This window comes from Sebastes umbrosus, chromosome 17, assembly GCF_015220745.1.
Source record: "Sebastes umbrosus isolate fSebUmb1 chromosome 17, fSebUmb1.pri, whole genome shotgun sequence".
Taxonomy (NCBI): domain Eukaryota; kingdom Metazoa; phylum Chordata; class Actinopteri; order Perciformes; family Sebastidae; genus Sebastes; species Sebastes umbrosus.
Window position 1 is genome coordinate 9997355 of NC_051285.1, and position 26494 is coordinate 10023848.

General features: G+C 39.3%; 1 protein-coding gene across 8 annotated transcripts in view; it reads right to left on the bottom strand.

The window, feature by feature from the left end:
• Positions 1-5681: 5681 nt before the first annotated feature.
• aff4 (AF4/FMR2 family, member 4) overlaps positions 5682-26494 on the bottom strand; it is a 38347-nt gene continuing 17534 nt past the window's right edge. For 4 of the 8 annotated variants that reach the window (XM_037748273.1, XM_037748276.1, XM_037748275.1 and 1 more), the window contains 20 exons: positions 24962-25094; positions 19328-20131; positions 18716-18754; positions 18466-18552; positions 18204-18234; positions 18024-18087; positions 17739-17831; positions 16255-16399; positions 15367-16120; positions 15105-15256; positions 13452-13537; positions 12841-13075; positions 12431-12528; positions 11546-11609; positions 10939-11075; positions 9947-10018; positions 9504-9597; positions 9301-9344; positions 8761-8981; positions 5682-7713 (listed from right to left, as the gene is read on the bottom strand). In XM_037748273.1, coding sequence (XP_037604201.1) covers positions 7586-7713; positions 8761-8981; positions 9301-9344; positions 9504-9597; positions 9947-10018; positions 10939-11075; positions 11546-11609; positions 12431-12528; positions 12841-13075; positions 13452-13537; positions 15105-15256; positions 15367-16120; positions 16255-16399; positions 17739-17831; positions 18024-18087; positions 18204-18234; positions 18466-18552; positions 18716-18754; positions 19328-20131; positions 24962-25090 — 3477 coding nt within the window. In that variant the 5' untranslated portion in view covers positions 25091-25094 and the 3' untranslated portion in view covers positions 5682-7585. Of the gene's footprint in view, positions 7714-8760; positions 8982-9300; positions 9345-9503; positions 9598-9946; positions 10019-10938; positions 11076-11545; positions 11610-12430; positions 12529-12840; positions 13076-13451; positions 13538-15104; positions 15257-15366; positions 16121-16254; positions 16400-17738; positions 17832-18023; positions 18088-18203; positions 18235-18465; positions 18553-18715; positions 18755-19327; positions 20132-24961; positions 25097-26287; positions 26363-26494 lie in introns of those variants that run through there. The other 4 variants (XM_037748274.1, XM_037748272.1, XM_037748271.1 and 1 more) reach the window with 4 other exon arrangements.

Genomic DNA, 26494 nt, shown 5'->3' on the forward strand with positions numbered 1-26494 from the left:
GGGAATACTCGACACCCTATTGGTCAGGCAGTGAAAACAGGGGATTTCTCTGTATTGTTATGTTTCTTTAGTTCACTGGAAAAAGGCAACACATTGCTTACTGGAAGAGACATCTAGTATAAATGAATAGTCTAAGTATTCATTAAAAATTATACTTTTACATTCTTTTATTTGTTTTTATCTTATGCACTTTGTGCTCTTTTATCTTGCTTTTATATATGTAAAGCACTTTGAATTGCCTTTGTGTATGAAATGTGCTATATAAATAAACTTGCCTTGCCTTAATGCTGTCAGGAAAAATCTTTTAAATATGATAAGTAATAGACCCTCAGAAGGGAAGGGATTCTTGTTTTTGAAAATCTTTTTTTTATTATTTATTATTTATTTTCTATATATTTATTTTCTGTTCATGTGTATCTTCATTTTGTTAGAGGTGCCATTTCACTGTTCAATTGTATGATTGATACTGTGAAGCTGTATATTGATTTTGGCCCTGTAAGAAAGGGAAAAGTTAAGAGAGAACGGGTGGGTGTGTGGGGTATGTTATGTTTATTAAAGTAAATCCTGTATTGAATATATTTCATTATAATGCTGGTGTTCGTATAACAGAAAAACAATAGACATTCTTAAAAAAATAAATAAATAAAAATATGATAAGTAAAAACTGACAAGAGGAAATAAAAATAAAATGTGAAAGTGGAAAAAGCAACAGTCTACTTAAGAGTTAATGTTTTCAGGGATTGAAAGGAGCTAATCATTTCTAAGAGGCTCTGCAATGCAAAGCTATATAAACTACTTTGAATACCTTTGTTTCATGCACAGAAAGATTAACTAAGCACCATCTAGTGTGTTTTTCTTTTGTTGTTTTTTTGTTCTTCTTTGAGGTATTTTATTTATTTTGTCTTATCTTTTATTTTATTTTATTTGTTTTCTTTGTTAGATATGTGAAATACATGAAATGTCATGTCTCCCTTTCTTTGATTAGGTAGGACAATAGTTTGTTGTTCTCACAATACTCAGATTGCATAAGTAATGAGCAACACAGAAAGTATGAAAATGGCAATTACATGTGGTGATAATAGTAGTTTGGGTTGTCTCCATTCCACAGTGTCCATTACAGGGCTGCAATTAACCATAATTATTTCATCATTAATTAATCTGTTATTTTCCCAGGGCCCAAGGTGACGTTAAATTGTTTTTAACAGTCCCCAAAACCCAAATATAATTTAGTTTTACTAAAATATAATCCATTGGCAACTATTAAGAGCATCTGAATGTGCATAGCTAAAGATAAAAACATTAAAAACCTATTAGATGAGGAAGCCAACTACAATCTTAGAAGGTTTCCAACACAACAATAAAGACATTTTAATGATATTTTTAAAGATTAAATAAACTAACAATATACCTATTATGTCAGATATTACAGAATAAATGCATTAACTGTTAGCAATACTGCGTTCAAAGACACAATCAACCACTATGACCACTAACAAGGACTATAGCTCCCAAACAGAACTGTGAGGGAGCAGTTAAAGCTTGTTAAATGACGTTTATTTTACTCCCAAAGAGCATTAAAACTTTTAAAAACTACACTTATAAAGATTACAAAACTAACTAACTTACAAAACTAGTTTATTTATTTTTTATTTTTTTTGTTCTTCTTCTTTGAGGTATTTATTTATTTTGTCTTATCTTTTATTTTATTTGTTTTCCTTGTTACAAAGTCTCTCTTTCACCCACCTCCCTGTTAATATTGTCATTGTTGCAATGTAAGTGATGCCATTGCAATCATAACCATCAACAACAATAATCACAGTGATGATAAGGCTGAAATTGATGGGACAGCAATGACAGTAGCAACTCATGACCACTTGGTGGCAATTTATTCACTGAGAACTGAAGCAAACAGGCTGGCCTGTTGTCAATCTGTTGTATCCTCTATATAAAAAACTATGTGAAAAGGGACTAGCAGTACTTATGTAACTAAGTACATTTACTTAAATACTTTACTTGTTTTTTTGTTTTTTCATTTCATACCGCTTTATACTTCTACATCTCAAAGGAGAATATTATATTTTTACTCCATTAAACATTTATATAACTTCTGTAGTTACTTTGGAGATGAACCTATGATAAACACATCCTATGATGAGTTAATAAAATACAATGCATTGCAATAGGTTAATCTATGTACAACTGTATGTAAAATAAAACGAGCGACGCCATAAAATGTTGCTTATATATTTATGTCACTAATAATAATCCAATAATACTCTTGCTACTTTTTCTGCACAAGCACTTTTACTTTTGATAGTTAGTATATGCTTTAGCTAATATTTATGTACTTACTAAGTCATATTTTGAATGCAGAACTTTTACATGTAATGGAGTATTTATACGTCAGCTGTAATCTAGGCAGCGATTTTGAGTCTTTTTAGCCGTTAGTTGCTTTAAAAACATATCAATGTGCAAAAGCTGACATTTGCTGCTTATAGGCAATCAATCAATATGATAGAAATTGGAGTATTTGTCCACGAAATGTTTATATGTTGCCTATGCCATGTGTATTTATTTCGAATTTATGAAAAGTGGTACTTAATTTCCAGTTGTGCTCCCAAAACATCTTAAATTTCGTGGGAAAAATAATATGTTTTTGGCCTCTGGTATCACTACGGAGCACATGAGGATGCACACGTGGGTTTTGTTGAGTTACAGTGACTGTAAACAATACATCACCTTGGCCAAAAGTAATATCAGGTTTAACAGGTTCAGACTTGAGATACCTCAAGTGCTCTTTTGCTCTAAAACTATATAATCTCATGCTGCTAAAATAAAATGAGTAACACTCCATTAAACATATCCATATATATTTTATTCTCAATACGGCAAAATACAAAGAATATTCAGGACAGACTCTCATTAGTCACAATTAATACTCACTTCACAAGAATGCTTTAAATTACATAACCTAAGTTTGAAGATCAAACTCAATGAGTACCTTTAATCATATTGCATCCATCATATATAGTATCTCTATCATCAGTTCTCTTAAAACTAATCCAATTTAGACTATTGTACATAGTGTATGCTGCTGGTCTCACTTTTAGAGACGACTTTTAGAAAACAAGGTGTTATACAACATACTGTATAAACTGCTACAACTGTTTTGACCTGTAGAGAAATACCTCTGTTTCAAAAGACATGTTGGACCAATTGTTCAAAAGGGACACATAGTAAATACATCTCTCTCGCTCTCGTGAGGAGGAAACAGACGTGGTTTTACACAACAGACTGTACACACCATCCATCCATCCCATGAGATCAACAATGTACATTTCATGAAAAGTACACGCCGTATCCGTATCAAATACAGAGAAGACAAAATATTCGCACTTGGATCTAGAGACATTAATGATTATGTGGCGACCGTGATACTGCGAGACAGTGAAGCAGGAGACAAAGTATACGAGCACGGTAAGAAAAAGACTGAGAAATCAATTTGATATACAGTGTTAAGAGACTGGGACGTACTCTGTAACAGCTTGGAAGAAGAGAACACAAAAAGCCCATAAGAGGGGGAAAAAAATGTGCATAAAGTATCTCACAAAATGTATTTACAGCATTTTTTAATTTCAATAAAAATGTCAACCTGTAGTAGAAATTCACCCTTAAAGAAATGTTATATTTACAATTTATACATTTGTATTTAAATAGAAACATGCAAGTGTTAACATCTTCCTACTGAATGTCAAAAAAACTCATCTTACCCTGGATTCTTTCAAGTTAGAATTAATATTAATTACTACTTACAATGAAATCTCATTATGAACAACCCCGATACATTTACATCGTCCCATTTCATAAAATGGTACTCCTTAAAATGGCAAAATAGAAAAAAATATTAAGCAAAAGGGGCAGAAAAATAAATAAGTGTGAGTAGCAAACTGTTAAAAATTACTCTAATGCTAAATTTTGTACATTTTGACTACAAGATAGTGTAGGGAACACAAGGCGCGGACCTGTACTTACAAAGTGTACCAGTGTATGAAGACATTGACTGGGCTGGCTAAACCCACAGAGGAATTCCTATGAGAAAAGTGGCCTCCAGCTTTAAGTACAAAATGGCTCAAGCCATCTGTGTTTGGTTATAAAAACAGATCTATATACACATATATACTAAACCAGTACACAAAAATTGCAAAAGCTAAAGGCATTGGACACTTGAGTTCAACAGGTTTCTCACTGAGGCGGAAAAAAACAAAGTGGGGGAATTTAAATCCCAAGCCAAAAAATTAAAGTTTTTCCACAGAAACGGATCCTTTTTTTTTTTTTTTTTGTAAAAATCCTGCATAGATTAAAATAATACCTCCTCTGGCTTTCTCTTTTTCAAGTGCCAGAGGAAATAACAGTATCCCCTCCTACAGTAAAGGCCAGGGAGCCAGTGAAGGAAAGAAAACACAAAAAAAAAAAAGGTCAAACCTGGGTCAAATAGTACAATTCTTAAGATTTGTCTTGAGATGAAAATATGATGTGTTAGATGAAGGGTCAACAGAGTGGTGCTGGGATGAGGACTTTTTGTAGGCCAACCAGGAAGTTGGCATCGCCCTGGGTTCCCTCAACAAATTGGATTTTTCCATTGGACTTTGGTTCATTACAGAAAATAAGCTCTGTGGCAAACACACGTTTATGATACTCAGCAAGATAATCTCCACAAATGAACACCACTTTTATGAGTTTTGAAGTGTAAATGCAATCGGCAGAGTGTACACTACGAGGTTGTAAAGGCAGACGAGTCGGTGTGATGACATTTCGTAGTCTCATTTAGCCACTTGTTAGCAACCGCCTTTTTAAAAGACACATTAAAGCTTCAAAATTCACAAGTGGGATATCATTATTATATATATTAGATTTTATGTCGTAGAATAGAATAAAATAAAACGTATCTTAAAGGTCCAGTGTGTAGGATCTGGCGGTATCTAGCGGTAAGGTGAGGAGAGTGCAACCAAGTGAAACCTCTACCGTGTGCAAAGCGTGTTGGAGAGCTATGGTGGCCGACGCGAAAACACAAATGGCCCTCTATAGAGCCATTTGGAGCACAGCCAGTGCGTAGAGTGTGTGTGTGTAAGTGGGAAGTGAGTGGTGAAGCAAGAGAGGGAGAGAGTGGCGGCGACAGGAGCGAGTAATGTTATCGAATCCGGCCAAAGCAGGAAAAGTTAACAATCTGGTTTGGCGATGCAACATAGCGGAATCCATGAAGAGGACCCGCTCCCTATGTCGATATAAACGGCTCATTCTACGGTAACAAACATAACAATTCTTATTATCAGGTGATGATACACTAAAGAAAACACACTTATTAATATTACATTCCATTTCTGCCAATAGATCCTCCTGATTGTTACACACTGATCCTTTAAGCTTGTGTTAACCACAGACCTTATTTCAGGCATCTAACTAAAAACCCCTTACATCCAGACGAGGGAACCGGACGTGCTAAAACTCATTTCTGGATTTTAGGACTCATTCCTGCACCACTCTATACACACATTTATGTTTGAAAGTGGAAGAAAAGTGCCATAAAGTTACAAACAATCACAGGTCTGGAACTTTCTGGCACTTTCCTCTTGTCCATCTGCCAAAACTAAACCAAATTAACCAAACCAAATAGTTCTCATGTATACTATTTGACCAAGGCTTTAATATTTCCAGCATGTTTTAGTGGGAAATGGGCTTAAAAAAAAAAAAAAACACAAAAAAAGGACAGTCCTTCATGTCATTGACCGTTACCAAACACCCAAATATCAACTGAAATATTGGGCGTAAAGTTAACGTCTTCATTCAAAAAACAACATTTCCCTCGATGACAACCAGTGATTTTTAAATAACAGAAATGTTCACATCAGGACAGCCGGCATACACCGTTACTTTCTACCTTGCCTAACAACTAGCTGACACGTTTCTTATCTACCGTCTTGTAATATAAGTATGATTAAAATTTAAATAGGAAAAAAAAAAATGACATATACAAATACTTTGCATCTCATAACCCCCGGTTCAACCCTGTTTTAAAAGAATGCATTTGAAAAGTTATACTTCTGCTTGGCCAGAGGAAGAAAGAAAAAACTGCTTGGTATATAAATAAAATCTTTATTGGCCGTTATACTTCTTTTTTCGAAATATATAATGATAGATTTAAAACTCTTTGTTCTATAAATGCAACACTGATGAGTTTGCCTCTCTAAAGTCTTTCCTTCCAGATGAATTTTGTTGTGCCAAATTAGTGGTGACTAATATAACTGCAATATAAATAACTGCATTGTGTGTGTGGAAACTTCAATACTTAAGACACTCCCTGCTGCTCCTTAGAAAAATACACTCTGAACAAACACGGGGAATCGAGAAAAAAAAAAAGAAGAATAACACTGTCTGGAAGTGACTCATTCTCGAGGAAATTTCTCAATGAACAATGTAGCAACATTTCATAGGAAGAGACGTGTTTTCTGGAGCTTCAAAGACAGCAAATCTCTTAGAGAGAACATTAACGTGATCAATTTTATTAAGGCCAAAAGTCTAAAAAGCCCCCGCTAGCGTCCCCTAGAGGCCACGCTGCTCCTTGTATCAAACCGGATCACATTGGTTTGAAATTTATAGAAGGGCTAAAAGTAGTTCATGATTCTGGAAAATAAAAATGACACTTTTAAAAACGTATACACTGATTGATAAAGAGAACATTTATAAATATGTGTATGTCAGAAGTATTTATCTGCTGTGCACAGTAGCCCTTCCTACAGTCCGTCCTTAAATCTTGCTCCAAGATCCAGCTTTAGCGCCTCAAGTGAAAGGTAGATCAAGATGATCGCTTAAATTTGTGGCCATCTTTGCTATAAAATACCTTAAAATTGAAAGACTGCAATCAAAAACATAAATGATGCCAGCTTCCGTTAACTGCTAAATGTTTTAAAATGCATAAAATGAGTTTAAAAAAAAAAAAAAAAAAGAGGGAAAAATGAAAAATGTATTCAGATATGACGGGTGGCTGTTTGTTTTCCTGTCGCTCACATACAAGGCACAAAAATGATAAAGAGAAACCTTCATTTTAAAGCACCTTTGGTGTTTATGGGAGGTACTTTGGTGAAACAAAGTGAAATAAAAAGTTAAAAGCCAAAGTAGCCTAAAAACCAAACCCCATTTTTTTAAGCGTCAAATAACTCACCCAGCGCCTCCATGCCGAATAGATAAAAACCTTCAGAGATTGTAAGAATGCCGATATATGAAGCATGGCGGTAAGCTCTGTTTTGTTCCTGTGCTGCAGTTTGAATGCGTCTCCCTGTGTGGTGCTGTCAACGGTGTGAGATGCTCTAGGTTGCTCAGTGTTTTTGGCAAGCTGGTGTAGAAAATGAACACAGTGTTGGAGATATGTCTGAGAAGTTCATCGTGTGTGTGTGTGTGTGTGTGTGTGTGTGTGGGTACAGTACATCATTGTATGTGTGTCTGTCTGCGAGGGCATGCGTGTGTGTCTTTGAGCACATGTTGCTGAGGTGTGTGTGAAGTGGAAGCAGCGAGCAGGGAAGTGGAGTCCTCGCTAGGGAATAAGCTTTGCGTCCAGACGTAGCCAGTGGAGGCCCTGCCGTGTGTAACGCACCAGTTCTGTCATGCTGCTGGTGTTGAAGATCAGAGGACCCATCACCTTGTCCAACTCCAAGAAGAATTCTGGGAAAACAAAAGATACGGTGAGAGCCGTTAGTTTAAAAGCCAGCGACTCAAGGCAAGCTCAAAGGGAGACGAGTGAGATCATTTGTATTTGCATTATCAGCATTTTCTGTTCACTATTTTTAATAAGCAATTAAAAAGGTAGGGATGGTAGAGTTGCTCAAAAACAAACTCAAAACTCATTATATTACAACAATCAAATCAAATGCTCTGACAAAAAAGATAAATAAGAGAAAAATCTGGTATCTGTGGTCTGGAGTAGTAAAGTTTGCCATCTTGGTTCCGACTACGGAGTCATGAGGTTCAACTCGACGTGATTGGTTGATGCCTTTATTCGCAAATCAACCTTGTTTCGGAAAAAAATTGCGTTTTTTTTTTGCCGTGTACTATTTGTGTTCTGTGTGAAAGTACTCATGACAAAAACAATTCATGTTTAAGGCCTTAAGATATCTTAAAATTGTACGTTATGACCAACCAACAGTTCAAAACCCCAAAATATTAAATATAAATTTCACAAATTCTGATATTTAAGAAGCTGAAACTAGCATACTGTATATTTGTTTGATAAATGAAGATTAATCAATTTAAATGATTAATTTCCTGTCGATCAGCTAAACGTTTCAGCACGAACTAGAACTGCTAGTCCAAACAAATAAAAAAATCAGCTGAGTACATCATGGGATTCAAAGCTCAAAGCAAAGATAGATAGATAGCATACAGTACAAAGGTAACAGGGAAAGGAAAGGGGAAGACACACAACTAAAGTCTCGATTAAATGGTCAGACTGTACTTAATTTTGAAACTAAAAATGCTGGAATATTTAACATTAACCTGAATATGAGTACCAGTTGCTACACAGGCTAAAAAAATCTCGTACACAAGTCATAAAAAACAAAGGACAATGCTATTATATTACAGTATTTTGAATGAGTATTGTTATCTGTAGGGAATTTCCCTTTTTGATTTGGTCCCCCGTCCTGTGTGCTGCCAATTTTATAATGAAGTATTGATTTGTCCAAGAACATGCTCCGTTTTAAGATAGTTTACCTTTCTGCTCCTTGGATAGTTGCTCCGCCTGGTCCCAGACCTCGGTGGCGAACAGGAAGTTGGAGGTGACCTGGACGTAGCTTGCAGCCATCTGGTGGATACGCTGAGGTATGGTCACAGACGAGCTGGCGCTGCTGGTGCTGGTGACTGCCGAGTAGCCGCCGCCCGTGCCCGGTGACAGTTTGGGAGACACTGGAGAGGGCATACCCGCCGCCTTGCTGCTTTAGGAAAGGGAAACGAGCAGACATGGTTATGACAGTGCTGGTATTGGTTTCGAAAGTGCCTAGACTTCTAAAAAAACACCTGTGACCGCATGACAGTTAAATATACTGAACACTAAATACTGCCCAGTATGACTCAAACTGTTCTTTACAAAAAGATGCAAAAACAGGTGAAATTACAGCAATAAGTCAAAGTCTATAACTGGTAGGAAAATGTCAAACTAATTTGCAGTACTTTCTGTCAACATTCAACACTTGTGCAGGAAACACAGATGTCTCCTTTAAAATGATGTTTAATCTCCAAACAGCAAAGACTTACTTTGCCATTCCAGGAGAGGGAGCCTGGGTGTTACTCAGAGAATTCTGTCAAAGCAAATGAGGGGAAGAACATTATGTACACAGCATGTTACACATTTACAGGGAAAAAAAACCACCACATACATGGTATTTATTCTGTGTTTCTTTGGTTTGGAAGGTTTGCCAAGCAAAACTTGATTTCAGCTAGTAGGAAACATGAAGTACCTTCAAGTGTTCGGTGAGTGTTTTGGAGTATTTCAGTGCGCTGTCTTTCCTTAGCTTGAATAACCGCAGGTAGAGGAGAGACTGGCATCGTAGGCTGGAGAGATGTTACAAAACAGATGTTACAAAATGCTTCACAGGACAATAAAAGCAGTTCAATAAAGTAAAAAATATGGTAACTGTTAAAACAGAAAATATCAATAACAATAAAGTGGTAAAATGGTAGAACAAGGTGATAAAAAACAATTTATATATATAAATACGGGAAGTGCATTCCAGAGTTCAAATAGGTTCATATTGATCTAAACCTTGACCAGAGATAGGTGGACTGCTTAAATACACAACATAAATAGCTAGGAGTATGAGGACTCTAAGTTGAAGGTTAAGGACAGGACGACACCTCTTGAACATGAAATCCATCACCGTACCTCAGAGAGCGTACTCACCAAAGCACAGCGAGCCTCTTGTCTGCTGAAGTAGCATCTGGGGCCAGGTAGTTTTTTAACTTCATAGTGTATCTGAATGAGCAGACAGAACAAATGTTTAGTTTCTAGGGAGAACCAACTGCTTAAGTCATTATAGAAACATTTTTTATTTCAGTGAAAGTTACATTTAATACACTGACTCTGTTTAAAAGAGTACTCGGTACACCAGGAGTCTCCAACAAGTACCTCGCGAGCTACCAGTAGATAAACCCAATGCTATAAGGGAACCATAACGTTAATGAGGTAATCACTGTGAGGAGGACGGAGCGGTCATAGCCGGTGTGGGGGCGCAGCAGCGCCAGGTGGAAACCTGCGGCCCCGCAGCGAAAGCTGGACCGAAGAGGCCAGACACACAGTCATCCAACGTTAAAGATCAAAGTAAGCGCTCTGCATATACTAACTGTTATATTTTCTTGTAAAATGTCCGGTATAATCGGTAACACCGGTGTTGTCACAAGTTTATTAACCGGTGAGGATACGGACGGACGGACAACCCGAAAACATAATCCGGCCACGGCTGCCACTGGTGCAGAGGCATAACAAATATAAAAATTGATGCAGCAGAATCAGAGATATTGTCTTTTTTATTCCAAACATTCCTCTTCCTTGTTCTCTTCCTGGCGCCTACATTACCCACAATGCAACCACAGGCATTTAATTTGGATATTTGGGTGGAGCAGCTAATGTTGCCTCGAGCCCCAAACAGAGGTGAGGAGCAGGATGCAGAGTTCTGGTTAGCTCACTTCTGTCTAACTGTACACCTCTGGGTTATTTTCATTTCCAAACGCGTCGTCTTCAGGCCCAACGGTTGCTACCTCATGCAACATCACTTCAGGGCAATTCACATATGCAGTAGTGTTACCCAAGACCTGTAACCTGACTCTGATGTGTACAAATGGTGCAGTTCCCCTTTACATTGTGACAATGATAAATGGTGTTCAGTTTGTCCTTACTTGATGAGCTCCACCGTTTCAGCATACATGGGGAAGGGAGACTTTGCCTCTTGGGCGCTCTTCTCCAGAGCATTACCACATTCAATGAAGGACACCACGGCGTCCAGGTAGTAGACTGCCTTCTCAAAACGGTCCAGCTGCAGAAGAGGGAACAGGGACACAACAACAATAAAATCTCTGTTGGCGGTAGATCCTGAGTTAGTGAGCACATACCGGTCTACTACTGCATTTCTTTCTGAAACTGTCACAGCAGTGCACGACTAAATGCTCTTCACATGAACGAACATTTTGGATCCATCGACTGGATGCCTTTAAGTATCCTGGTCTTAACAAGGATATAGCCTTTAGAGAGCACTAAGGAAGAAAGGGGCTTTGGAAACTTTGTGTCTGAGGTACATTTCCCAGTTGATACAATAAATAATATACAAATCACATAAATGTCAGCAATAAATGGAAATATGTGTTCCTATATCTAGCATTAATCTCTATGAAAGCCTCACCAGGATGTTGTTAAAACAACCTCTCCTCACTGCTTTGCATGCAGCAACTGACACTGCGACATCTCATTACATATGTAAATAAATAGGCATCAGGTTTTTGCTCTTACCAGTGCATCTGCGTTGTGTTTAAGTTTCTTGGCCTCTTGTAAGTAGTGATCTGCCGAATGGACCCTGAAACAACAATATTAACAGGTCAAACAAGATTCAATCTCTGAAATATATAAAAAAAGCTTGTGTAATGACTCAGTGTCTGCATACATTTCCTGTTAGATTGCACCAGCTATTAAAAAAAATCCACCACTAAGTTTGAAGGTAAAGTCTTTCCTAAGTTCTTGGTAACCAACTACTTAAGAAATGTCTTAGCCAATACAAATTTCAGTAATGTGTAAATTGGTTACTACGAAACATGTATACTGTCCAAACAACAGCAATCAACTTCGTAAACAGGATGTGACACTACTGTAGCATTAACAGCTAGCATAACTTCCAAAAAATAAGCTTACAGATGCTATTTACTCTCATAAATTAGCAAGTAAACAATAAAATAAGGTACCTCTGTAAAGTTAACAGTACAAAACAAGATATGATTTTTATCATAAAGTGTTATCTAAAACTCTTAGCTCACTTAGAAAACCCTTAATTTAGAACTAGACGTTTGAACATAGAAACAGCTGATGCAACCGGCCCCTGGAAACCATACATAAAAACAACAAGATCCTTATTCTTCTATTAAACCAAACCCCGAAACAGACACAAAAATAAGAGGCACGACTGTTGTTTCTTTACCTCTGCATGAAAAGGACACAGATTCCCAACAGAGAGCCTTTTAAAATGGAAATTTTACGTCATCTCTCCTGCATGCAGCCACATCTATTCATGACCTCCCGAACCTCCTACAGCTTTATGCATCAAAGGCAACCCTAGATCCCCACAGCAGTCCTTTCTGCATACCCTGCTGAGGGGTTATCCACAGTGGAAAGAGCTCCTCTTACCTGTCCTCAAACACCAGCTTGGATCTCGTAGACTTGGAGCCGTCCGTGGAGAGCGGAGGCACAGCCAGCTGGTTATCGCAGCCCTTTGAGGATTTCTCCTGCAGAGACAGCAAGCGAGGGGGAATAAAGTTTCAGGGAAAAAAAAAAAAAAGGGGGCCTGGTGTTTGAAGTGGAGGATAAAATGGAGAAAAGGGTGTCTGGAGGTAGAAATGTTTCGCGCTGTATGGATATACATATGCCTATATAGAAGCTATGTTCTCGACCAGAGGGTTATTTAAGTTCCCCGGGGGAAACACTGCACAGTTGGCAAACATGATGAAAGGTTGCACTTGTGCTTCCCAGTATCCACAATGCTTGCCAGGTATTCACGCAGGCAGCAAATGCCCGACGATAAGGTTACTCGCGCTCACCTTGCCATCGCGTGTGCTGCGCCCCTTGTCCTCTCCTTTTCTGTGTTTGGAGGTGGAGTTGCCCTTGGTGCTGTGGCTCCCCTCCTTCCCACTTCCTGTCCCGCTGGACAAAGAGGTGGAGGACTGGCTGACTGTCCTCTTTCGACTCGGATGCTCTGCCTTGGGCGTCCGCTGGAGCCCTGACATGGATGGAGAGGGGACTGGCTCCTCTTTCTTCTCCAAAGACCTCTTAGACCTGACAAAAAACAAAACCAGCTTTGTTGCAGTACTGTCCTCTACATCACAAAATATTAACACTCAAAAGATTAAATATTAACATCTGGATCAACACTAAGATCGTACCAGAGATGTCATCATAATAAAAGGTTAACAGGTGCAGCTTAAAGAGGCTGCAATGTAATAAACAAGCCACATCACTGAGCCTTTATGCTTTGATTTTATAACGCTCATTAGAGTTTATAGGGTTGAATTGTAAGAACAGAGAAAAAGAAATCTGGCACGCTTCATTTTGCCTGTAAAGAAATTAAGTATTACTGTCACACCAAGTGTTCCCGGTGTGCAGAGGGTTTTACTGTGAATGATAATCAGGAGGAATAAGGGAGAATACCCACTCTTTACTGCTGTTTTTATGATGAGATAGAGACTTCTCCTCTAGCTTGCATCGCTTGTTCTCTGGCTTGGTGCCTTCTTCGTCGTTCTGAAAATAAAATTAAAAGACACATTAAAGGATTTATTGGGATTTGTGTGATTTGAAGAAAAATTAATTTCCAACCTTGCATTTGAGTTCTCTCTGGAACATACAGCACAACTTTCTGCCAACACTTAAAGGTTACACCTAAACATATAACTTAGATCCTCTGGTAGTTTCGCAGCTATGATTTAAAAACAAAAAGCACATCATCTAATGGCAGGGATTCCAGATCTGGATCTCCACCAAAATTGAGTCAATTGTTCCTTGGTTTAAAAGACATTTTCTTGCTTTAACGGAAATCTGTTTGGAGGTTATTTTAAGAGATACAAAAGAGGTATCCTGTTGGAAGAAAACTAAAATGGAACAATCTTAACTTCCCCGATGAAAGTAATTACAAAAAAAAAGATCAGTCATTCTGAGAACAAAACCAGGGTTGGAAATTAGCACCAGCCACCAGCCAAATGCTCGTAAAATATGCAAGTGGCTGCTAGATTTGCTTTCCTCACCAGCCAAAAAATAAATGGTAATCTATTGATTGGCTGATAGATTTTGGAGTCCAGCCACAGTGGCAGGTAGACAAAAAAGTTAATTTCCAACACTAAACATAACCCTCTAAAAATCATTGTTTAAGTGAAAGAGAAGTCATAAATGTTACAATTCCTAATGGGAGACACCCAGGGTGAAGTAAACTTAAATTATTAAATAAATAATTAAAATGTAAATCATTAAATGAAAATGTTAATACATATCACAATGAAACTTCCCCAGTTGATTAATTAGATTAAGAATTTTTTTTTTGTATTACAAGTTTTCTGAAATTGTATGTTTAAATATGCAAATGAGGCATCATCTCATTAAATATGTGCTAATTTGCATACATTTCCAGAACAGAAATCTGCACATTGGATAAAGCCAGGTTCAAAATTCCCTGATTCATTTTGTTGTCATATTAGGGTCAAAGGTTTTTGGAGAGGAAATTTCTCTTTTTATCACTCCATAAATCAGAAAATACCTTCAACAGCCATAAAAAAAAATGTGTTGCTATGTTTTTAGGAATAAATGTTCTATAAATGAGGCTATAAATGATATATGAACAAACTCCTCAGTAAAAGCCTTCAGAATCTGAAAAAACAGCCTTTAATGATGTGGATTGTAAAATTCCATACATTTTGAAAGACACTATATGTAAATAGGGTAGAAGATTCTGAACTAATAGATATCAGCATGAAACTTCCCCAGTTCATTACTTGAGTTAAGACAATTCATTCTGTATATTTATATTTCAATATGCAAATGAGGCATTATCTAATGCTAACTTTTGGTGAATTTAGGAGAAATCTAAAGACGCAAATAGACAAAGTAGTAAAATAAACACCTAAATGTGTATTTTGGATGTTTTCTTTCCACTAGTCTGAAAGAAAACATGTTATGGAAGCAAAATCTAAAATTGACCAGTGCATGAAAAGCAATGCTTTTGCTTTTAGTGTCTCCCCTAAAAGAGAGAAATACAGTTTAAGATCAATCAAAGCAGCAGAGAGTAGAGAAAAGGATTTTGCTCTATCAAGTCTCATACCTTGTGTTTCCTCTTGGCCTTACTCGAGCTCTTCTCAGAGCTCTGTTTGCTTAAGTCTTTGCTGTCCCGGTCTAGAGAGTCGTCTCTCTCCACTTTTATCTCTGCAAGCTCCTTGTAGGGCCGCCCTGGGATCCTAGACAGCAAGCTGAGATCTGTAAGAAATGGGAAGGAAAGGGAAGGGTTTAATTTGATCCAAAGAAAATAAAAGCTTCAGGAGTGTAAAACAAGTGCACAGAACACAGAGAGCAGAGCTTCGACTAACCTATCTTCACTAGTAAAACCTGCTGCTGAGGCTGCCTTGCAGGGTAGCGTTCCTCAGGGTCACTGAGTGGAGACAGCAGCTCTTTTTCTTCCATTGGAGAAAACACACACACGGGGGTCCTGATACTCTCCGTGTACTTGGGCGTCTGCGACGAGGACGGGATGCTTTCGTTCCCCTCAGAGTCTGACGACGAAGAGTCCGTATCGACAAACTCCCGAGACTTCTGGGAAGTCTTGGTGGGCGCCTTGGCCTTGCGTTTATCTGCGGTGGTTGTGACGGCGGCCGCGGTGGGCCTCGGTGAGGATTTGGGTTCTTTTTTGATGCTTGGTTTGCGGGAACCCTTAGTAGCAGCTTTGGCTCGATGAGGTGGTATCTCCGGCGCCGGCTCACTCTCCACCCTCAGACCTCCCTTTGGTTCCTCCACCACTGGGGGCTTCTCTGACTTTTTAGGCTGTTTTTTACCCACACTCCTTCGCGGATTTGTGCCGCCCTCGCTCTGGGCGGGGGATTTTTGCCGGCCACGGCCAACCTCTGCACCCTTTTGTGCCGCCCGTAGGTCCCTGCTTGGGGTGGGTGCCGTTGAGTCTTTTGAACCCCCTCCCTGGCTGCTATAGCCGCGTCCTGAGCCGTTATCTCTGCTCTCTTTCTTGCACTTGGTTGGAACATTATTGTCCACTGGAGAGGCCGGGGAGAACTGCTTGGCCTTCTTGAACCAGTTGTCCAGCTGCCACTTGTTGGCCATCGGTTGTTCAGGCTGAAGGGGAGCAGGAGAACACACAGACGCAAGATTTTGTGTTAGTGAGTGCTAATTGTTTTATGTACGTTAGGGCTGTCAAAGTTAACGAAATACTTGACAAATCTCCCTTTAAGGTACATTTTGAACAGTACCTCAGGAGAGGCGGGCCGCGGTGGCTCATTGGCTTCGCTGTCCGTCGTGCTGCTTTCGCTCTCGCTGTCGGAGCCCGAGCTGCTCTCTGAGCCGCTGTGGCTGCTGGAGTCATCCCTCGACTGCTCCGCTCCTTCACTGTTATTGCTGTTGTTACAGGAAAAGTAAAATAGCAAAAATTAGTCAAACTGTATTATATTGTGTGCAAAAGGTGTGCAGTACATGTTCAGTCATGTTTACACACCGAAGGATGCATACAAACGACCCCATCATGTTGTGTTTTAATTTAAATCCTGTCTACATTTCAGGGACACATCTTTGCTTGAAGTGAATATTTGAAGAGTTTATGCGCTGATAATCTCTGGACGGCAACACTTTTATAGTTGAGGATTATTCCTAACCACTACATATAGATTATATTTTTCCAAACAGTTCGAATTTGATTTGTAATTTGCACATATAGCAGCTGTGTTTTTGCAGAATTGTGATTTGCCTCACACTGCAGTCCTTGTCACTGCTAACACCCACTGTTGTGCTTTGGGAAAGGTGTCGGACATAATGTGTGCAGAGGTTGATGCTATCCCCTGAGATCACACACCACTCTGCATAGACGCCCTGACCAACAAACAACTGCAGCGACAAGGACCAGAATGAACTGGAAGCTGCACTGCAAGGAACTGAACCCAGTGCAATTTTTAAAAGGTGTAAAACGTGCAAGTTGTTGACATAATCTTTCACATTTCAGGACTTTTCTATGATGGAGAAACAAATAATATCTTAATCATTAATAAATACTACAATACAAGAAAAAATATATATAAAGAAACCCTGTAAGGAGTAATTCAATAATCCCAAACTTATTATGGTCTCTCTTTAACATTTCCCCATTTTTTTAGTTTTAAAAACACCTAACATCCGCTGATTAATTATTTGATATGCAGTCAATGTCCCAAGAAAATCCTCTATTAATATACTGCAATCCAATATTCTTGCAAAAATACTATCTGTGCCACTGAGGGGATGACTCAATTTTAATATCCGAGGGTGTCGTTTGTCTCGCACCATCTATGAGGGAACGCAATACAAAATACAAAATATCTCGCTAGGGCTGCACGATTTTGAAAAAAAAAAAATGTATAATTGCATTTATTTTGCCTGAAGATGTTTTCTCAAGTCTGTAGAGTATGATGTGTAGGCCAGGACCACAATATTTAATTTAAAATGGTATTTTGACACACATTTCACCTTTAATCTCCTGAGATTTGAAAATTGCAGTAGGCCATATTGCCATTTCGATAAAATTTCGATTAATTGTGCAGCCCTGCATCTCACATAATATAACAAACACCTTTGAATATATTGCAAGCCAATACAAAACCACCATGGCCTCAATTTTAGCTGGAGTCAACATCTCCCTGACACAGTCGCAACAAAAACTCAGTATTCAGATGTCACTAAAGTAAATTTCCTGTGCGTTGTCCTTTACCTTGCTGATGTGTTCCTTGAGGCGTTCTTGGCGGAGTCCTGTTCCACATCACTGTCCTCACTGCTGCTCAGCTTCAGGTCATCTTCCAGCATACTGAGATACCAGGAAGAAACCAAATTAAATCTTTGTATGTCTACATAATTTACTGATTCCATCGATGCATGTCTGGTTACTAAACGTTTCTTACTTTATCTTAACTATTTGTTAATAAATATATTACTCGTTGTCTGAATCAATACTGTGAAAACTACAAACATGGGGAGGGGGAAAATATGAAGCACTTACGTGGGCTGGTCTTCGCAAGCTTTGGACTGGTGGCTGCTGGAGCTCTTGGAAGAGCTGCCCCGCTCTAAAAAACACACAAACAAAACTCATGAGCAAGAAGTATATGTAAACATTATTGTAAAAAAATATATACATGCATCATGTTTTTTGTAAAGATATTGTGTTTGGCTCAGAAAGGTGTGTGGTACTCACTTGTAAAAGGGTGAGAGTCCTGAGGTAAAACAGAAAAAAGACATTCTAAATTATTTTCATGAACCCATAAAATGTGTCTCTTAAATCCAACAATCAATGAATGCAAATACTATTTTAATTAATAGTAAGCCCCATCACTTTATATGCATGCATGCATGTTCTATGCAAGCATGTGTGCATGTCTGTTTGCACCGTATAAAACACATAATTTGAATCAAACAGTAATCATACGGACTGATGCAATGCTGACCTTGGTTGGGAATGGAAACTTGGAGGGCTCTGTTTTGCAGGGGGTGTGGATGGCTGTCAGCGGAGGGGGCCACGACTGAGTCATTTCCTGAAAGAAAGAAAGAAAAAACACACAGGGAAAAAGTTGTAAGGTGTGAGTAATGCAAAATGCTCTTTCACTGACTGGAGCAAAAAGGCCTTTTCTCTCTCTGAATACTCATAATAATGAACTGTTCGTCTGATAAAGGGCATTATTAGCAAAACAAAATTACCTTCAGAATCTCATCGACACAGTTGGCGTCACCGGATCCCTAGAGACAGAAACATCACGTTTAACACGTGTTCACAAACAACATGATGGTCAGTGTGCAGCAGGTGAGAGGCGGCTTTCATTTAGAGTAGCATGAGTCATTCTATAGGCATTTTATGAGACCTACGAGTTCAAGCAGACCAAGTGGGACATGCTGCGAGGTAATCTTTGCCAGTTATTACATCATTATGAATACATGCTCAAAACATACACACTGCTATGCCATGCTAAAGCTGGGAATACACTGGAAGATTTTAGAAATTTTGTTGCGTAATTCCTACTGCTACTGTACGAGTAAATCGTTTGCGATGTAAAGCCAAAGCTCACGATTTATGTGCTCAAACTGTACGGTCCAATCGTCAGCCACGACCCGAGTGTACACTGCACGGCAAAAGACGCCTGACGAAGCTGAAATTCAGTCTGACTCAAAAATGAGTCGTGCGGCTCAAAATTCGGGCCAGAAACAGGCTAAAATCCTACAATGCATGCCCAGCTGAAGTCTATATATTCTACCTGCTGCTATAGATTTATATCTTCAGTGCTCCTTTATGGAAATCCCGCAGACAAGCCTTACCTCTACAGGCTGTGAGGGGATCTTGAGTTTGGAAAGTGAGGCCTTGCTGTTGGACTTCATCTCTCCCATGGTGCTGCTGTGCGACTGTCCGCTGTAGCTTTCTGCTTGTGAGCTCTTGGGTTCTGCCGTTTCCTGGCCGTCCATAGGCCGCACATACGCTGTGGGCTTCTGCAGCATGGAGCCGGGCTTGGACATGAGAGACGGGGGAAAGGCCTGACTTGAGTGCTGTCCAGTGGTGAAGGTGGTGTGAACCCGCGACGGGGAGTCCCAGTTGGCCTCTCGGTCTCGTGGGGACTTGGAGCGGTAGCGCTCCTTGCTGTGATGCTGCTCGGCAGACAAGGAGCTCCGCAAGTGGCTGTTGCTGCTGGAGGAGCTCAGGGAGCCCTTTGCCGGACTCGACGTGTGCGACTTTGAGTGCTCTGACCCTCCGCTGTGTTTACTTGACTTCTTTTCTCGCACCTCCCCTCCGTGTCTTTGGCTACTGCTGCTGCTGCCGCTACTGCCGCTGCCCCTCTGGCTACCGTGCCCGCCCTGAAGTCCTGAGCGTTTCCCGGACTGGGATGAAGATCCACCTGCTGCGGGGCCAACAGGAGTCCACTTGCTGCTCTGGCTGCTGCCACTGCTACCGACGGCGCGCTGGTCCCCGCCGAACAAAGGTGGGCCCGATTTCTCCTCGGAGGAAGACGAGCTGTTAGAAGGTTTACCGCCAAGCTTAGGAAGTGTGTCACCAATCGGCTCTTTCATCTCGTCGTAATTGCCCAGCATGCTCTGAATACGGCTTGACAGTTTATCTTCCTTGCTGGACTGAAGAGAGAAGCAGAGAAAGGGGGAGGGAGAGGTGGGAAAGAGGACAGTATGATGATGAAGAAGAAGAAAAAAAAAAAAACAGACATAGAGAAAGAAGAGACAGAAAAATCATTGAGAGGAAAATAAGTGAGAGAAATGAACAGAGGAGAGAAGAGGGGGCAGAGAAAACAGTCATTATGGGCACAAGTTCAACACTTGGGTTAATTGCTTTCCATCAAAAACATTGAAAATGGAGAGAAAATGTATCACTCCAACAAAGAGAAACTTTAAAATGTGCAAAAATGAGCATAATTGAAATGCAGATTTACATCCGACAAAAGAAAGAAACCAATTATATGCTAAACCACCAGTTTTACATTTAAAATACTAAACATTTAGAAACTAATCGATTGAACACAGAGATCAGCCAGTTAGCTTGTTCAAACTGGGCCCAGATCAGTCCACACCCATCTGTGAACACAGATAAGAGTTTACCCATAGTTCCACACAACACGGAGGTTAATCAGTCACTCTTGAGGCCATAGGTTCCAGCCGACCTGCTCGCCACCAGTCCGTGACCATCTGTGCAGAATATCCAGTTACACATGAAGCACCAGACCTCTGTTTTGTTTGACAGATTCACACGGAGGGTGAGGAAACACAAGCCGTTATCTGTAACAGGAAATGTAACTAGCTTGGTCATAATAACATGTACACCACAACCTCCTGCTAGCACGGCCGAGCTCCCACGTGTGTAGTTGGTGAGGTGAAGCGTCACGCATTTTTCTTAGTTACAGGGGATTGGTTTCACTTTTATAGTACAAGCATAGATGAAGTGCTTTACTGTGATTGTATTAAACCTCCAGTGGAACAGAAACACCCTGTGCTTTTTGTAAATAGCCTACTTAAAAGTACTTAAAGAAGACCTATCATGCTTATTTTCAGGTGCATACTTGCATTTTAAGTTTCTACTAGAACATGTTTACATGCTTTAATGTTCAAAAAACACTTTATTTTTCTCATACCGGCTGTGCTCAGCCCAGTCTGCTCTGATTGGTCAGCTTGCCCACTCTGTTACGATTGGTCAACCGAACCAAACTCTTCAGACTCCGCTCCAGCTCTGCTCTAACTAGATTTGATTGAGTGCGTGCCAAACTAGTTGCTAGGCAAAGTGTGTTACTTAGTGACATCACAACGTTACAGAAGAAAAGGCATGACTTCAGGCAGTTCAGGAGCAGTGTTTCTGCGGGGGAGAGTAACTCCCTTTGGCCTGGACTTTGGGCTTTGTAACTTTGCAGACCATTTACATGCACATAAAACTATATAATACACTAAAGGAAAGGGGAAAAGCATAACAGGTCCTCTTTAATACAACTACTTCAAAAGACTGATATTCTGGCTTATCACACATACTGGCAGACATGCTGGCTGGTGATGCTAAAAACAATGAAGTATAAAAAGAAAGTGCTTGAAGTAAACTAGAAAAAGCTGGATCATTACACAGTTTGTTCAACAACACTTTTGATTGCAACACTATAGAGTGATGGCGGAAGAAAAACAGCATAGTATTGCAATAGTTTGTGTGGTAATATTGTCTTGATACACGGACGTTAAGTATCGTTCTTTTATTATATAAACTATTAACCTCTCCAACGGCCGTAGTTCTGTCTTTCAGAGGTTGTAGCGGCCTCAGTCTTAAAACTAGAAAAAACTAGAAAACCTAAGGAATCGATTGGTGCCAACCATGTCATGTTAGCTTTTCAGGAAGAATACTAAATAACGCTCCAAAGTTACACAAAATAAGTTGCAATACATATCGCAAAATGTTCAAAATCGCAATAAGATCTCATCGTGACTTACATATCATGATATCATATCGTGGGGCCTCTGGTGATTCCCGCCCATAGTACTGACATATTAACACATAGGCCTACATATTGTATTGCATTGTACTGTGTTGTATTGTATACTACAGCCATTTTTGTCTGCGGAAACTTTCTCAGAAACCTGTTTGGTCAACATGGAGGTAAACTTCCTGAGTTCCTAGAGGAAAATTGTTCAAGTTTTGGTTCCTGCCCTGCAAAAAGTCTCCGATCCTGAGGCAGTAGGACTTCCCTGCCAACTTTCCTTTCCAGCATCACTTCAAACGTCGCATTTCCACAATCATAAATTACAAAAGAACAAAACACTGATTGCCATCTCTCCCAAATTTCCTCTGCTGTCTTTTCACTTGCAAAAATGACAAACTACGGCATCAGTTTTTAATCCGTTACCGGTTTAATTTGCCTAATCTTTGTGGTTCTTCAGATGCAGTAAAAAGGCAAACATGAATGCACTTAATGGATGTTTGATTTAGTGAGCTGTGTCCTTTGCTTAGTTTCTTAGTTAGGCACAATTAAAAAGGCCTACTTAATAATCGAATGCAATAATCACACAAAGCATTTATATACAGTGTGTGTGTGTAATATCACAGTTTAACTTTCAACGGATAATTTTCTGCTCTTCATTCTGTGCAGCTGAGTTACAAGTGTGTGTGTGTGTGTGTGTATGAACTCGGTACCATAAAAATGTTACTGCTCTGCTGGTCTACATCTGGGAGGCCACAGCCGCAGCTGCAGCTGCGTGCACACATGGCCTTTAATGCTGAACACAGTAAACTTCCACTTAGTGGAGCATGACAGAGAGTCGAAATGAAGCTTACATAAGTCTCAGACAAGAGCAGGAGACGAGATACAAAGTGTAGAAAAGTCTTAAACAGTTTTGTGTTTCTGAATACAGAAAAACAAATATGCACAATAACATTATTTGCTGCCGCTGCTTTTTTTCCCAAAGGGTCAAGGACTATTCCTTCTTTAAAGCCAGCTTCATACCTTTCACTTTGTTGTGGTCCAAAACACACAGGCCCTCACTCATCACTCACCTCTGGTCGCGTTTCTATTCTCCAACCTGTCAGGACACATTCCTCTCCGGCTCTTTGATGGCTAACTCTAGCTAAGGAGAGGAGCCACTTACCTCCGCTCAAATCTGGTTAGTGACAAAGATTAGACCAGTTCAGAGAACTCAAATCCTCTTTACAATTATACTGGAGCAGGGAGCTGGCTGGCCTACATCTATGTTTGTCTGTGAGCACGGGAGGAAGAGATGGGAGGAGGCTGGCACGATCTTATATTTACCTTCTTCAGCTGCACTACAAAAGCAGCTAACCAAAGACAGGTGTTGTCAATTCAACCGACTCTTTTGTATCTTGTGCAGAGTTAGGCAATAGCTGACTATCTGACAGCGAACCATTATTTAATCTAAGCCAACAAATGTTTGCAAAAGCATCTGCTATTGTTTTTAATACCTATAATTAATGTAATTTTTGACTATAAAAGAATTGTCAGTAGAGCTTGTTCAGACATGTTGTGCATGGGTATTAAAGCATTTCTTGAGTTCGACCTATTTATCTTTCATCACACAAACTGTAAACAAAACCTGCAGGATCCTGAAGGTCATTGTGAGAAAGAAACAAAACAAAACCTTTTTTTCCATTAATAAAAGGCAGCAACAAAATGCGTTCTCAACTCTAAATCAAACATAGGATTTTCTTGAGAACAACTTCGGAAAAACTAATCAACTAACAACTGAATTTTTTTTTTCCAGACAGAAGCAGTGTAGGACTGAAGTCAAATAAATATTACATAAAGCGTGCACATACACACACGTGTGTACAAAGACACAAAAAGAAAGAGAGTTTCCACCTTTGACACAGAAGCCTGAAGCTAAACATTCCTCTTAGCAGTTTTGCACAACGGTCAAAAATAACAAACATGTAAAACGGACCTCGCGCAGGCGGCCGCGGGAAATTATTGTTTGCATGATCCTGTTTAAAATCGATCTAAAATAAAAACCATAATAGCTAAAACATTCATTCTTTTTGCAGCGGAAAGCTGATGCTTCGGTCTTTTCTATCACAAAATAGTGTGATAGAGTGACTGCTGACAAATCAACAAGTGTAAGGTTTACACTTCAATTGTAATTCCTTCTAATTTTGGAGATTTTTTACCAAGTTGCGTGCAGTTTATTATCTTAATGATAAATAACAATTCAGTAAATTTATATCTATGTATTTATTTGTTACATTTTGTTTCACAAAGTTAAGAAAGCAACGTTTAAGTCAAGTCTGATGTTGTTGTTACACATAAAAGAATGATCCCAGTCACTTCCACACAGTGGAGGCATATAGCTTATTAATTAAATACTGGTATCGGATCAGTACTCGGTATCGGCCGATCCCCAAAGCCCAGGTATCTGTGTCAGTATCGGGACTAAAAAAGTTGGATCGGTGCATCTCTATTTGCGTTACTTGCGGAACATAACACAACTATCAAAATGCCTTTGCACTCGTTCTGCGCATAAAAATGAGCATATATATATCTCAAAAAACTAAAAAATGAAATTACGAAATATTTTGTTCAAGTTTCTACATTTAGAAACTTTTGGATTAATATGTTTTTTGTGTTTGTATTTAGAAACATTTTATAAAAAAGAAAAAAAAAACGCGTGATCTTTGTATTTCTTTTTTTTTTTTTACATAATTTCAACACTTTTGTCAATTCTTATGTTTTTTGACTTATATAACCTTGTAGCTTCGGATGTCCAGGTTTTAGGGTTATGAAGCATTTGATGATACTCACATAAAATTACATCACAATAAGCAAAAATACCAATTTAGGCACTGGCAGACCATTTCTATTAGAGTTCAAAGGGTTAAAATGAGGATCTTCCTTCCTGTCACTGTAACGAAACTCCTCTAAAGTGACTAATCGACTGCGTGTCCAAACTGAATGAGAGGTAAACGAAACTTACCACTTTGTAGGGTTCAGGGAAGAGAGGTGAATTTGCTGGAAAGGCCTCTCCTCCTCCTCCCTGCTGGATTTCTTGATTTCTCCTTTCTCTTTCTTTCATTCGGAGCACATTCCGGTCCTCACGGTTCATGTTGCTGATAACACAAACAGAACGACCACCAGTCAACACAAAAACACACTTCTTATCAAGTGGCTTTACAATGATGGCTATAAAAGACGCAGCGTCATGAAAGTGAGACGTTCATGAAATAATTTCCCTGAAACTTACTCTTCTTCAGTGAAGTAACATAACTAAACAACCCTTCAGTTTTCTTCCTGCTATTATTTCTTGGTTTGAATACCAACTACTTCAAGTTTCCAACTGTTCACCACAAAACATACAGTCTGCCATCATCTACCCTCTACTATGAGTCAGTTTTTTGGTAAACCACAGATAGGGCCCATCATTAGTAAAACCCCACATGAACAGAGGGGAGCACACAGAGAGATGACCTGTGGAGAAAGTAGTCTCTTCTAATAGGCTTAGACTGGTCTAGACAATGCGCAGTAGTCTACTTCTACTGCAAATAATCGGCTTGTGCAGATGGTCAATGTAAATTTATACCCCAGCTGAAACCACTAATGTCTATTTTCAACGTTGTCATACATCAAGAAGTTTGTTAACTACAATTATTACACGGTTTTGTTGAATGCTCGATTCCGATCAATCACAGCATTCTACAGTTTGTTATTTCTTTATAACAGACCGTTGCTATGTATAACAGACCGCTGCCATGGGTGTAGCTCTGCTGTCAGACTCTGGAGAACCATTTTTGTGTGAGATTATTGATTTCTTAAGTAAGTAGCTGTGTAATAAGCGGGATAATGTACAGCTAGCGGGTCAGTGTTGTGAAATAAACCCCTTCAGGTCGATGCAGGACCCCCTGTCTGGGTTTATTTCACAACAATGGCCGGCTCGTTGTACTTTATCCCTCACTAAATATACAATTCAAATAAGGGGTGGGCGATATGGCTTATAAATAATATCTCAATATTTTTAGGCTCTGCTTGATTTAACCCTTTAATGTGTACGATCATACTAGCGTGATCATTCTTGCAAACTAATCTGAACACTTTGAGGTGGTGTACTGTCACATTGAAGTCAGATTGGTCTTTGGAAATGTATTCTTATTAAGTTTGACTTAATATTCACACAAATTCAATTGATTGACTTATTGAATTTATGTGAAATTGCCTACCACCAAAAGAAGATCACTTTTATTTTGAAGTCAGTTCTTGGTCGCTTTTATTTTTAAGCCAGTTCTTACACGCTCTTACATACACGTACCGTAAAACAACGTAGGGGCTAGTTTGACCATCTTTCTCGAAGTGGAGGCTGGCATCTTACATTACTTTTTCCGACCTCAACACGTACAAAAAGGAAAAGGAAAAGTTAACACAGTCTGGTTTGTCCGTTCTGGGCTACTGTAGAAACATGGTAGTGCAACATGGCAGACTCCATGAGGAGGACCCACTCCCTATTAGATATAAACAG